Below are 13598 nucleotides of genomic sequence, written 5' to 3' on the forward strand. Positions count from 1 at the left end.
TATATTTAAGTTTGAATAGCTCAGCTTCAAAACTAGAATACTGATTTTTAAATCCAAAAACATTTACTTGAGAGGGAAAGTTATATATAGATTATTGTCCGAGAAATGTATCAAAATATTCATTCATTTTCATACCTCACAAATATATTTGTTTTTGTTTTAAGAATTAATTGTGCTTAATTTAACAGAAAACAAGATTTCATGTGTACAGTTCACATTCCAAGTAAATTTATTGATTTAAAGATATTTGGATATTGAAAAACATGACAAAAATTCTGAGGAAGATTTTTTTTTTTTTTTTTTTTTTTTTTTTACATGCAATATTTAATTCTGTTTATGCATTTAAGAGCTTTTAAGGCCTTTAATTTGTATATGGTCCAGGTATGAATGATCCATAGATGATTATTTTCATACAGTAATGAAAGTGAGGGCTTGTTTTCGATCCTTACAGGGACAGAGGACTCAGACGAGATATAACTGCATGTATTAAATATCTGGACTGTCAATATGTCCTGTCTCCTAACCTTGCAGTCAACATCTGTCATGAGTGTGTGCTGAGATCAGCTGAACACACACTGTCCTCCAGTGCTGGACAGAGTCATAACAACTCAACACCAAAAGCCTCAGAACCCCAGTCAATTTTCAATCTATTTTAAAAAAGAATTTATGTAATCAATACGCTGCTCAACAAATGCAGAAAAAAATGGTGTTTGTCTAAACAAGATATGATTCACTGACATAAATGGTTTGGTATGTAAAACAAAAAGTGCCAAATATCTAAATACAAATAAAATTTTCAAATTTTTTTTAGATAAAAAATAAAATGTAAATAAATGTAACACATTTTAGAGGTCAAGTTTGACCAGTGGTCAAGGTCTTTAAAATAAAATGAAATATTTAAGCAATTTTAACCAGCAGTCATGGCCTCTTACATTTGAATAAACTAAAAAAAATTAAGTTTTTAGGTATTTTAAGTATTATTATTTTTTTAAGTTATTATTTAAAAAAAAAATTTGTACATATGTAACACTTAAAAATAAATTAACTATAGAAAATGGAATAAAATACAATAATAGGTCAAGTTTGACCAGCAATTGTGGCCTTATATTTGAATAAAAAATAAAATAAAAAATATTTTCAAACTGGACGAGCAGTTATGGTCTTTTCTTTCAATTGTGTTATGCATTTTTTATTAGTTTGTTCTTTTTTTTTTTTTCACTAAAAAAAAAATCACAATGTTATCAATAAAAAGAAAAGGCAAACAGGACCTGTAAGTGATAAACACTGGTAATGTTTAATAATTCAACAAAATACTGAACATGGCAGCAGAATCTGAAATTTCCCAAACCGGGGTAACACAACATACATTTACTACATTAGCAGCAGTAAATAAAACCACATCAACAGACCTCCATCATTCCTGATCCTTCACGAGAAGCCAGCCGACACGGAGCCAGCAAAGGATCATGGGAAATCTCCTCAGGTAGTCCTTCTGTACGAACACTTCTTCAGGGTTTATTTGTGTGAAATAGAGAAATAAAAGATGCTAAACTACATCAGACGTCATTTATATACATCACACATCAACACCTGATAGCATACAAAGTTTGGCTTCAACTAAATTTGCACAACTTGCACTGCAATACTTTAATCATATTTCAAATCCCTGATTTGATAATCGAGAAATTCCAACTTAATTCAATTGATAAGATGTAGACGAGGGAAGAAGACAAATGTACCACACAAACAAACATAACCTAAATCAAAGAGAAGTGAGGAAGGTTTGCACGTCCTCAGAGAACAGTTCATCTGAACCTCAGAAGACACTGAACCTGCGGATGCTAGACTCAAAGCTAAAGACTTTGTGAAACGCACCGAGCACCTGGCAATCAAATTCAGAGCACCTTCTGTTCAAAACTAAAACAGCAGAAAATCTCCAGAAATCACAGAAAAGCAGCTGGATATTAAATCATATTGCTACCACAAAACAGAATAAAATACTTTAGATATATTCATATATATATATATATAAAAAAAAGTCACCATATCTGAGGTATATCTGATCACTGAGAGCCTGACGGAGGAGATTCAGTGATGGTGTTAGTGTTACACTGACCAGTGATTCTGATAAAAGCTGCCCGTCTCTGAACAACACTGGAGTCCATGAGATGACTGAGTACAGCACTACAGACAGTTAGTCTTCCATGCTGACGTTATTGCAGGAAACAGACGAGATATCGCCAGTATGGAGATGAAAACCGAGAAACATCCGGGTCATAGTACATCCTAAAAAATAAAAATAAATCACAATTCTCAAATCTAATGATGCAGAAAAACAACAAAGCCTATTTTAGGACAAGTTTCTAATATTGTGCTTTTTTCATGATATTCCAGCAACTTTTTTCCCATTATTCTAAAAAGCAAAAAATACTCCTGAATTATTATTACTGTGATGAAAAAAGTATATTTTTGGTTACATTTTGTTGTATTTACCATAAACATTTTTAAAAAAATCTGTATTTTTCAGTTACAGTAATGATAAATTTTGGAGGAGAATTTTTTTTTTTGAGTTTACTTTGATGCAAGAAAAATATATGTAAATTGTTAAACACAAGTGTATCTAAAATCAACATTTAAAAGAAAATTAAAACTATTTTAGGACCACTATATGATGTTTTATATTGTGCCATGTAAGAAAACAAAATACTACATTTCCCGACCAGGCGCCGAGTGCTGTCAATCACAACACACACTGGCCCAGCTAACCAATCACAACACATTTCTTATTTCAGAAGGCGGGCCTTCATTTGATACAGGAACTATTCCAGCTGTACATGCCAGACTAGATAGAGAGCTATTATGTAAAATATGTGAAAAATAATGTGTTTTTTGAACAATCTAGTATGTGAGACTGTTCTAGTACACCCCCAAAACAAAATCGAGACCTTTTAAAAGAGCATAATAGGAACAACTGAAGTAAAATAAAAACGTATTTGTGGTATCTTTATTAAAGTACTGGTTTTGAATTATGCTAATGATAATCTATAAAGATGGGCAAAAAATTCTGGCCCTGAAAACACACTACATTTTCATGAATGTTTAACTCTGTATTTTTGATTTTCAGATGACTCATGACCCAGATTTTTCCCGGTGAGATTCACCTTACTGTTGAGAACTATTGCTGTAAGAGTGAGCGGTCACACAATCACATGCACAGAGTTTACCTGAGTAGTGTAGCGGATAAACATGACGCGCTTTCCTGATGCACCGAAACATTGACTCGTGACTGAAATCAAACCTGTGACGCAGCGCTGCTCTTCACTAACACTTCGACTGCGACTCGTCACTCGGAAACCACGAACGCTGAACTGATGGCACGTCTGACTTTAAATACTTCAACACAAGCGGATGCTACATTAAAACCAATCCCGATGCTGCAAAAGGCAACTCGAATCATAACAGTCCCGCTGCCTTCAGCTTCCAGTGTCCCAGACAACTCCCGGAAAAACACGACAAATAACAACATCCCACGAGACATTTTGAGGAAGAAAGGGTACAGTAAAACTAGACTAAAAATCACTGAGTACAAAAAGGGCCTTGTGTGCTCTTGGAAGGTTGTGTAACAGTCATCAGATCGTTTCGTAGCTTTGAGGGTTCAGATGGAGGTATTCATGGAGTGAAGGCAAAACAACAACATAAAAATGGCATTAAATCCGATGAGGTAACGTGTGCTCATTTCCCAGCAGTCTGAAAGATCCCCTGAACACCCTCTGAGAGTTCAGGCTTCTCACGGTTGAGGTTTTTCTGTGTATGCCTTCCTCTCGGAAGAGTACAGTAGATGAATGTGCTGGTGAAAGCCATCCAAGAAATTAAATACATGACGATCCAGAGATCAAATTAGCAGCAAAGTTCACATTTACTGGATGATGAACGCAGTGGTCGGCAGTCCCTGATGTTTGGAGAGGAGCGTTCAGGTGGGAGGAAGGTCCATGTCGCTGTGGGACGTCATCATCATGGAGACCAGGCACTCCGAGGTAGACGTGTTGATGGTGTTGGAGGTCTTGGAGAAGCTGGAGATGCGCTCCTCCACGCACCCTGCTGACAGTCGCGCCTCTGCGTCGTGGTCCCAGCACTCCTCGATGGTCTCGCACAACTGGCCCAAACCCTGAGCGAACCGCAGAGAAAGAGGACAAAATTAGCTTGAGAATCAAAATTGCAATATGAATTTTCGATTTCAAAACTGGAAGGTATCACATGCTGGATCAGAATGCACTGGCTATGAGAAATAAAAAGCCCTATTTAAATTTATATGGGCAACCTCCTAATACTTCTTATCAAAATGTGGTTCTCAAATTAAAAGGTGGCAATTTAACAACTGTAAAAAAAAATAAAAAAAAACATCTCTGAATGTGCTGGGAGTTTAATGTGCATTTGGGAACACAACATACCTTACAATTTTCAACATCTTTGTGGGCAAAAGTTTATAGCATTTCAGTAGAATTCCTTTAAAATAAAAGCTCATAAATGTGAAATGTTTAAAGCTTGACGGTTCGAACATTTGAAAGGAAAGAATGCAATCCATAAATATTAGAAAAGTAACTAGTTTAAAATAAGATAATTATAGATTTGACTTTATAATCTAATCTACAAAATAAATTACGAAGTAAAAAAAATAACACTTCAATATTTCACTGTAAAAAAATTAATCAGGCACTAAAGAACAATTAAAAATGTAATTAAATTGAGAATCATTTTACAACAGTAATGTATTTTTTTTATAAATTTACTTTCATTTTTGTAAGAACATTAATATTCTTATCTCCATTATAACTACAGTAAATTACTAAAATGAAAACTAAATAAAAGATATTACAATACTAATATTTATCTCCGTCTTAACTTCAAACGATCAAATATTTATTTGGACAGAAAACAGCAGGGAGCCTTTTGTTGATTTTGAGAAGATGTTTGGTGCATGCTGTATTCCCAAAAGCACTTTAAAGTGACCCAAACTCAAAGCGGACGCAGAGTTTAGATTTGAGTGTTTCAGAGCAGCTTCAAACACTGCATCATTAGCTGCTCACATGTTACTCTGAAACAATCAGTGCATAAAATTATTAGTATTATAGATCACACACTAAACCATAAATGCAATTTTTCTTTTATTTAGTAGGTAATTGTTTGGCTCTAACGTCTATTCAAAAGTACATTCATTCTCACCGGATGTTTGATCCAACAGTCTCTAAAGACCGGCCGCATCTTCTTGTGGACCACCACATCTTGAAGGTCTTCCAGTGAAGGATGTTGGCCCACCTCCTCCTCAAAGGGCAGCTGATACTCGCCTACAGGACCTGAGTGAGACAGCAAAAGCATTAGCTGTGTAAAACACACAATACACAGTCATGTGTGATCAGCTAAGGACAAACAAAAAATGAAAAGCTGAACTGTACCTAATTGTACAGATTATTATTGCTCATTTTGGGCTGAATGTTTAGCAATTTTTTTGTGCAATTTAAAATTCACATTGGTCATACTTCTCAAGTCAGAATAAGTAAATTTGTATGAAACAAAAAAATAACTTTTGCTGAATTTATAGCCAGAGATTTTTTATTTAAGTAGTCAATCATTAAATATAAAACATTAACAGCTCTGTACTTCAAAGTTCAATTAATATGGTGTGTATTTGATTATATAAACACATTACTTCCTAAATGTAAACGATGGTGCGCACACACACTCTGAGAGCCGTATGTTTGTGTGGACTCACCATCAGAGGCGGTGCAGCGAGACACCAGCTCCCACAGCACCAGTCCTAGAGCGTACATGTCGATCCTTAGGAAAGCATCCCTTTGGAAATTAATGGCTCCCTCCAGCACCTCTGGAGCCATGTAACGCCAAGTTCCCACCTGCGGCGGGACCGAAAACACAAACAGTGATTCACTAGACACAGTTTCATCGCCATCCCAGTGGAGTCTGGGGACTATAATGACCTGCTTCAAATTGACACTTATTTTAACTTAAATATAGCTGGATAATCGTAAGAGAGTAAAACATTTGTCATTTTTGTGGTTGTAACTGCACAACTTTTCAGGGAAACTGACCTGATCTTGGACTCAAAGCAACAGATTTCTTACATTTATTTATTTAACAGATGCTTTTATTCAAAGCCACTTACAAATAAGGAACATCACCAGCACTTCATCATAAGAGCAGCAATATTTACAGTACACAGTGCCAAGTATAAGACAAATTATCTATTTTGACTAGGTGTGTGGATTATTATTTGGTCTTCATCTATTCAATCTGAATTGATGCACCAGAACACCAACAAACAATGTTTTTAAACACTTCCAGTTAAACATTTAGGGTCAGCAATTTTTTTAAGGCAAATCAGCAAGGATGCATTAAATGGATCACAATTGTGTAACTGTTTCAACAAACATCAATCAGCATATTTTTTCAACATTGACAATCAGAAATGTTTCTTGAGCAGCAAATCAGCATAAAATAATGATTTCTGAAGGATCATGTGACACGGAGTAATGCTGCTGAAAATTCAGCTTTGATCACAGAAATAAATTACATATTCAAGTATAAAAAGCTCTTTTAAATTGTAATATTTCACAATATTACTTTTTTTTTAGGTAGCTTCAGTGCATTAATTCCCATATTTAGCACGGATATGAAGAGGCATATGGACTGAGGTTTGGCCTCATCTCTCACCTGGCCGTGTGTGTCTCCAGGCGGTTTCCCAGGCTCGAAGCAGACAGCCAGCCCAAAGTCTGCAATCACTGCGGTCAAATCAGTCTTGAGCAGGATATTCTTACTCTTGAAGTCTCTGCAAATCACAGACCTCAAATCACCCAGTATCTACAGACTTCCTCTTGCTCATCACTTAACAGCAAGAGCACAATATTTGCAAATCTCTTTTAAAATTACATATCAACCACTTTCCTGTAAGATCTGTACTGATGTTGTAAAAGCTTCTGATTGGCTTCACTTCATGTACCTGTGTGCGATGGCGGGTTTGGGTCCCTCTGCTCGGTAAGGAAGGTCTTCATGAAGGTACGCCAGGCCACGGGACATACTTGCAGAAATATGGCACAACTGAGGCCAGCTCACCGGGTTTCCCTTCAGGTAATCTGCTAGTGAACCCTGCAATGCATTCAATTTGGGCTTTTGATAAAGATTATGGCTTTTTTATTTTTTTTTAAAATGCAATATTGAAATAAAATACTTACTGAAATTACTGAAATTAAATAAAGAAAAAAATAAAAGAATAAATGAATTTAATTTAATTAAAATAATAATTCAACTATTTGCTAAGGAATTGTTGCTCATTTTATTATTTACTTGATATACAAAAAAAAAAAGATTTTAACTAAAACTGAAGACAGACAGAAACTATAAAACAATGAATTCAAACTATTAATAAAACCCCTCACTTATACTAAATTAACTGGTAAAACAGTCTATGCATATCTTTAGATACAGCATTTTTATTTGGTGCATATTAAAAATATATTTTGACATTTTGCCTCTTAAAAAGCATGAGTTACATATCTAGGAACATGTAAAAAATAATAAAACATTTTGAAGCAATGCTGATATGTAGTGATATGCATTTAATTTATAATCTTAATTTAAAACTCTTCAGTAAAACTGATTTGATTTGAGACTCAAAGCTTAATGTTTCTTACATTCATAAATTTATTCAAAGCCACTTACAAAAACTGATCATCACAAACACTTTATCATAAGAGCAACATTTACAATGCACAATGGCAAGTTTCAAATATAAGATAGATTAGCCTAGTTTTTCTTTACATTTGCCATTATATTTTGACTTTTTATAATGTGGAGGTTAACTGAACACCAAATATGTATATGCATATCTTAACATACGCAGTTTTTATTTGGTGCACGTTTAAAACATTATTTGGTCCATTATACCCCACAATAGGCTTTTGTCATTTCTCTAGGGACCTTTTGGGAAAAATAAACTCTCATTTACCCGTTCATGGAATTCTGTGACCAGCCACAACTCCATCTGAAGGTTTGTGCCGCGTTTTTCTGCTGAGATGTAGTGAAGAATATTCTCGTGTTTAAAACCCTCGGTGAGGTAAATGTCTCTTTCATTTTGCCACGACTGCTTGTCCTGTTAATAAACACATTATTTCAGAATCAAGCACTGAACACACACACACACACACACTTAATTTGGGAAAAAATCTAACACAAACAATCCAGTCTGAACAGTGGATGAGTAGAATATTTACCTGGATGGGGAATATTTTCACCGCCACATATTCACTCAGTAACTGGGCCTTCCAGACACAGCCAAAACGCCCTCGGGCCTTCAACTCCAGCAACTGAAGTGGCTTCAGGCCAACCAGAGGAGACGGGGGAGGAAGACCAGCCTCCTAATCACAAAAACACAGATAAGAAACTGTATCTAATGAATAGTACAAGTTATTCAAAGTAAATCAACTTAAGAGGACATATAGTGTGGAAAAAATGCAATCTTTAGGACGAAATTACAATCCTTCAAATCTTTTCAACAGTCATTCATCTAAAAGAAAACTACAAGCATAACCCAGTAATAATCTCAGGATATGCAAAACATGGGGTCGGTAAGATTTTGAAAAGACTCACAAAAGCTGCATTTATTTTTACCACAAATACAGTAAAAATAGTAATATTGTTATAAACAAAAAAACGACAGCTTTCTATGTGAATATATATTTTTAGCATCCTTACTCCGGTCTTCAGTGTCACATAATCCTTCAGAAATCATATATTGTAAGTATACTTATGCTATATTGCTTCAAGAAATATTTCTGATTATTATCGGTGTTGAAAACAGTCGTGCTGCCTACAGATTTGAGGAAACTGTGAAGCAAACATATACATGGCTGTCAGACCTGGCCGATGTCGACGTGTCTGTAGAGTGGTTTTCGTTGGTGGTACGTCCAGCAGGCGAGCACCAGGGCCAGAGAGAGAATGGCCAAAGGAAGAAGAGAGTAAACCAGCACACCCCACAGAGACGGCCCGGGCTGAGGAGGCTGGATCTTTACTGGGAGAAAACACACAACATAACGCCAGCAATAACAATAAGAGAAGTGTAAAAAAGAAAACGACAAAAATCACTCAATTATGAAAAAAAACAAGCAATGGGTAAACCTCAATTTTATATTAATGCACTAACTCTTGTATCTACCATCACCTGCAGTTACACAACTAGGAGATATTTTTTGTTAACAGATGCAAATATTGATCAGATTGCTATTGCAATCACTGACATTTTTGCATTAAAGCTTTACCTTTTAACCATGGTAATATCAGTGTAACATACAACACATTGCTTTATTCAACAAAACACTGAGAATTATGACTATTCACATGCCAGCCAAAGAGCATTAATCGAAGAACATTTCACATGAAGATATTTTAAAGACCGGGCCACTCGGCTGTGAGGGGACATATGGAGACTGGTTTACCTGCAGGAGTGATGGCTTCTGGCAGGTGTGTGAACTTCTCATTACAATAGTTTCCTTCACAGCAGCAGAAGAACACCTGCGGACTCTCCTCCGTGGCCACACACTCCTGTCTGCTCACACACACACACACATAGAGAGAGAAGACAGTGATTAAAGGGGTAGATCTAAAATTAGCCATAGTAAAATGGCACGGACTGTTGAATTCTTAACTGAATGAATTGCTAAATTAGAGCGATAAATCTAAATGTAGCAACTGTGATGTCTGCAAGGAAAGCACATGTGCAAAAACACTATTGTTTTCAGCCGTTCAGAACAGTTTACATGTTTCCAATCCTCACTGATCAATATCTACTGTCTGTGACTCATTTGCATGTTTTCACAAGAGAATATGGCTCTTGGCTTCAATAATTGCATAAGCTTTTATTATACCCAACAAACATGTTTTTTTTTCCAAAGCTATTCAAGCACTTTAAATTTCCCTAACAGTTTGAAATAAAATGATTTTATTTATAAACATTAGAATAATTGATATCTATTGATTTCTATCATTTGGAGTCAGTTACATTTGAATACTTGAATAAATCAACACTGATTGATTAAAAGACAGTACAGACATTTATAATTTTACAAAAGATTAACATTTTTAAATCATCAGTTTCTATAACAATATTAAGAATAAAATGTTTTTAACATTGATAATCAGAAATGCTTTCTGAGAAGCAAATCACCATGTTAGAACGATTTCTGAAGGATCGTGTTACACTGAAAATTCAGCTTTGCATCACAGGAATAAATTACATTTTACAATATATTCACAAAGAAAGCAGTTATTTTGAATTACAATAATATTTCACAATTTTACTGTATTTATTGCAAAACAAATGCAGCCTTGATGGGTATGAGAGCATCAAAAAAATACACAAATCTAGCTGACCCCACACTTTTAAAACAACTGTATGTTTAATTAACTCCTGACTGTTATATTAAAAGAAACCTGAGATAACACAATAAATTAATTAACTTTGCATATCCTTAAACCTTATTTTGGCACAACAATGACAAAAAGCAGTAGAATCAAACAGTGACATCATATAAAGGAAGTTTTGACGTTACCTGTCGTAACAGTTGAAGTCGTCGAGCCAGCAGCCTTTTTTGACCAGACGGATGGTTCCAGTGGAGTTCAACCAGGAGGCGTAACAGTGCAGCCTCTTGTCTTTCTCCCCTTCACACCTCTCAAAACCGCTCTGATTGGTTTTCTCCGTCCTCCAGTTATCATTGTAGTAGACGCACTCTCTAGTCTCCACCTCCGCCTGACTGCCTCCTGACAGAAAACACAGAGAGGAAGAGACTGAAATGCATTTCCTTGACCAAACAGTTGACGGTACTGTCAAGATAACCAACATTCTTCGAAATATCTTCTTTTGTATTCAACAGAAGAAAGAAACTCGTACAGGTTTGGAACAACCTGAGGACAGTACATGATGAGAGAATTTACATTTTTGGGTGAACGATGCCTTTAATGCACAGTATTTACATTAATGCCTTGGAAAACTCAATTTATGCAAACAAATTGAAAAATGTTTTGCTTGTGCATTTTTTAAATATATGATGTTTTGATATTTTCTTATGCATGACCCATGAGACATAAAAAGTGTGGCTGGTTTTGCATTTGTTATCTATCCAGGTATTAGTCAACAAATAACTTATATATATATATATAATATTTTCCCCCTTATTTTTTTAAAGAAAGCTTGTCACTTGAAAAGCATTACAAATAAAACTATAAAAGTGTCTGTTTCTAGGGGAAAAAACTGCATATTATGACAATGTTTGACAGGCTACATAAGTAAGGAGGTTAATGCACATTACATGCATAAAAAAACAAAGCCTGTCCCTTTAAATTTGACGTATATCCACTTGCCACCCTTCCCCCTGCAAACATGAGCCCACCTACTCACTGAAGCCCCCAGGATCAAGAGAGACGGGGCAACAGAAGCTTTAGCACAGGGGTTCATGTTATGAGTTGATGGTCATCATGCGTTTATTGGCTAAACACACATTAACAGATCAATGTATGGCTTCTTTGTCACTGATACTGTGCGTCACATGATAAGACTGAATTACATCAGCAGCCCCCTACTTAAAACCCACAGCACTCCGCTTTCCTCATTCTGACACACACACAAACACACACACACACACACACACACACACACACACACACAGAAAAAGTGTATTTCTAAGATCCCCTGTGGTGCACTTTCACGCCAAAGTGCCCAGATTTTACCTTCCTTCACCACCCCGCAGCTGACACACACACACACACACACACACATTTGTATCAAGGACTCTTTTGTTTTGAGGGGGTTTCCTCCTCACAGGGACCTGTAAGGGACTACATTACAAATCAGCTTTCAGGATAAGAAGATTTCCTCACTGTTCCCCTAAAACAATGATTAAAATCAATACATCAACAACTGGACAAAGCACAATAAATAAAAGGACAGTTTTGAATTATATATATATATATATATATATATATATATATATATATATATATATATATATATATATATGTGTGTGTTTTTATCTATTTATATACACTTATTAAATTACATAATATATACACAAAATAAAAAGGATATATTTTCCCGTCAAACTTTGTTTCTCTTTTTTCTTTTTTTAAACCCACTAACCTGATGCTTTTATCACACTTGAATAACATTTTAACCAACTTCGTCACTTAAACCAACATGTTATTATTATTAGCTAATTGTTATTTGCCTTGCTTTTAATTCAACTCAATGCTCAACCCATTATTATTCATATTAAATTGACAACACTGGCACTGAACCTGATGCATAAAATATACAACACTAATTTTAATTTGTGTCAAAGTACACCACTGTTTTGAACAATAAACACTTAATCTGTTATGGCAGCTCATGACAAAAAAAAAGGTTTAAATTAAATAAATAAACAAATGTAAGTCCACAAATTATCACAAGAACTAAACGCACTGACAATATATAAGGCAACACTTCATCCTAAAGATATGAAAAATGCTTATTTTATATTTGAAGTGTCTTATAAACCTGCAATGAAAACACACTAAATTGGCAAACCAAACGTTACATGAAAACAAGTTGTTTTGTGGAGATCGATTGTTTCAACAAACCACCAGCTGTTTTACTTTTGTTCGTTGTGCCCTCGCTGCCTTTCAACAACCAGAAATATCACACAAACAACTTTAAAACAGATTGCTAGAGCTGGATCAAACCTAAATAACGAAATATCTCAAACGGAGTTAAAATAAATGTCTAATTCGTGCTCCATTGAAGCCAAAGCTCAGTGGATTGGTTTGGTAACACTCTGGATGCGTCTCAAATCCTAGTGTGCTGCCTAAATAGTTAGCATCGTGGGCTTCACGTGAGAACTAGAACGCTGTCTAGATAGGTTCTTGACTGGGGAAAGGAACACAGCCAGTGACACTATGATCAGATACTAACGATTTGATTGAACAGAATCTCTGTAAATGAGCGCCTTACCTGTGCACCAGACGAGTGCAAAAGTCAGCCAGGTAACAATCATATTCTTCCTTCGAGGATCCTGGCGATAAACGGTGTCTTTTATTCCGCGAAAGCATTTAAGAATGAAATGAAGCAGATGAAGGCGAAGGCCTGCGCGCTATTCTTCACCCGCTACAATAACAACACGAGCTCTTCACAACAACACGGTGTTTCCCTCAGAAGCGCAAGGATCGGAAACAAAGTCCCTGATGCCGCAAACATCCAGCTTTTCATTCTGACCAGGCGGCAGCGGTGAGAGCGAGAGTTTGGGCGCTTGGAGAAGAAGCGAAGTCCCCCTGTGTGTGTCCTGGAGCGTGTTTCTCCCCCTCTGTCGGGCCAGTTGGAGGTGGAAGGAGGGATTGATATGAGAAAACCTGAACGGCGTCCAAAATGGCTCCTGAGAGCCACAGCAGCGGTGCCAGCGGGAAACCCGGATGTTCATCAGGGCCACTGGGGACCCACTGCTGCTTTATCATCAGTCCGATGAAAGCGATCGAGAGGAATAATGATAAAAAGTTTCTTATTAATT

The 13598-nt window shown here is 36.0% G+C and overlaps 1 protein-coding gene across 1 annotated transcript; it reads right to left on the minus strand.

Annotated features, from left to right (window-relative positions):
* Positions 1-1271: 1271 nt before the first annotated feature.
* LOC113079294 (activin receptor type-2B-like) lies at positions 1272-13598 on the minus strand. Its single transcript, XM_026251542.1, has 11 exons — positions 13049-13598; positions 10614-10821; positions 9501-9610; positions 8925-9076; positions 8280-8423; positions 8015-8158; positions 7010-7155; positions 6724-6838; positions 5768-5906; positions 5221-5351; positions 1272-4165 (listed from the first exon to the last, which is right to left on the minus strand). The coding sequence occupies exons 1-11, from the start codon at positions 13089-13091 to the stop codon at positions 3971-3973; spliced, it is 1527 nt and encodes a 508-aa protein (XP_026107327.1). The 5' UTR covers positions 13092-13598; the 3' UTR covers positions 1272-3970.

This window comes from Carassius auratus, unplaced genomic scaffold (assembly GCF_003368295.1).
Source record: "Carassius auratus strain Wakin unplaced genomic scaffold, ASM336829v1 scaf_tig00027603, whole genome shotgun sequence".
In the NCBI taxonomy this organism is placed as follows: Eukaryota; Metazoa; Chordata; class Actinopteri; order Cypriniformes; family Cyprinidae; genus Carassius; species Carassius auratus.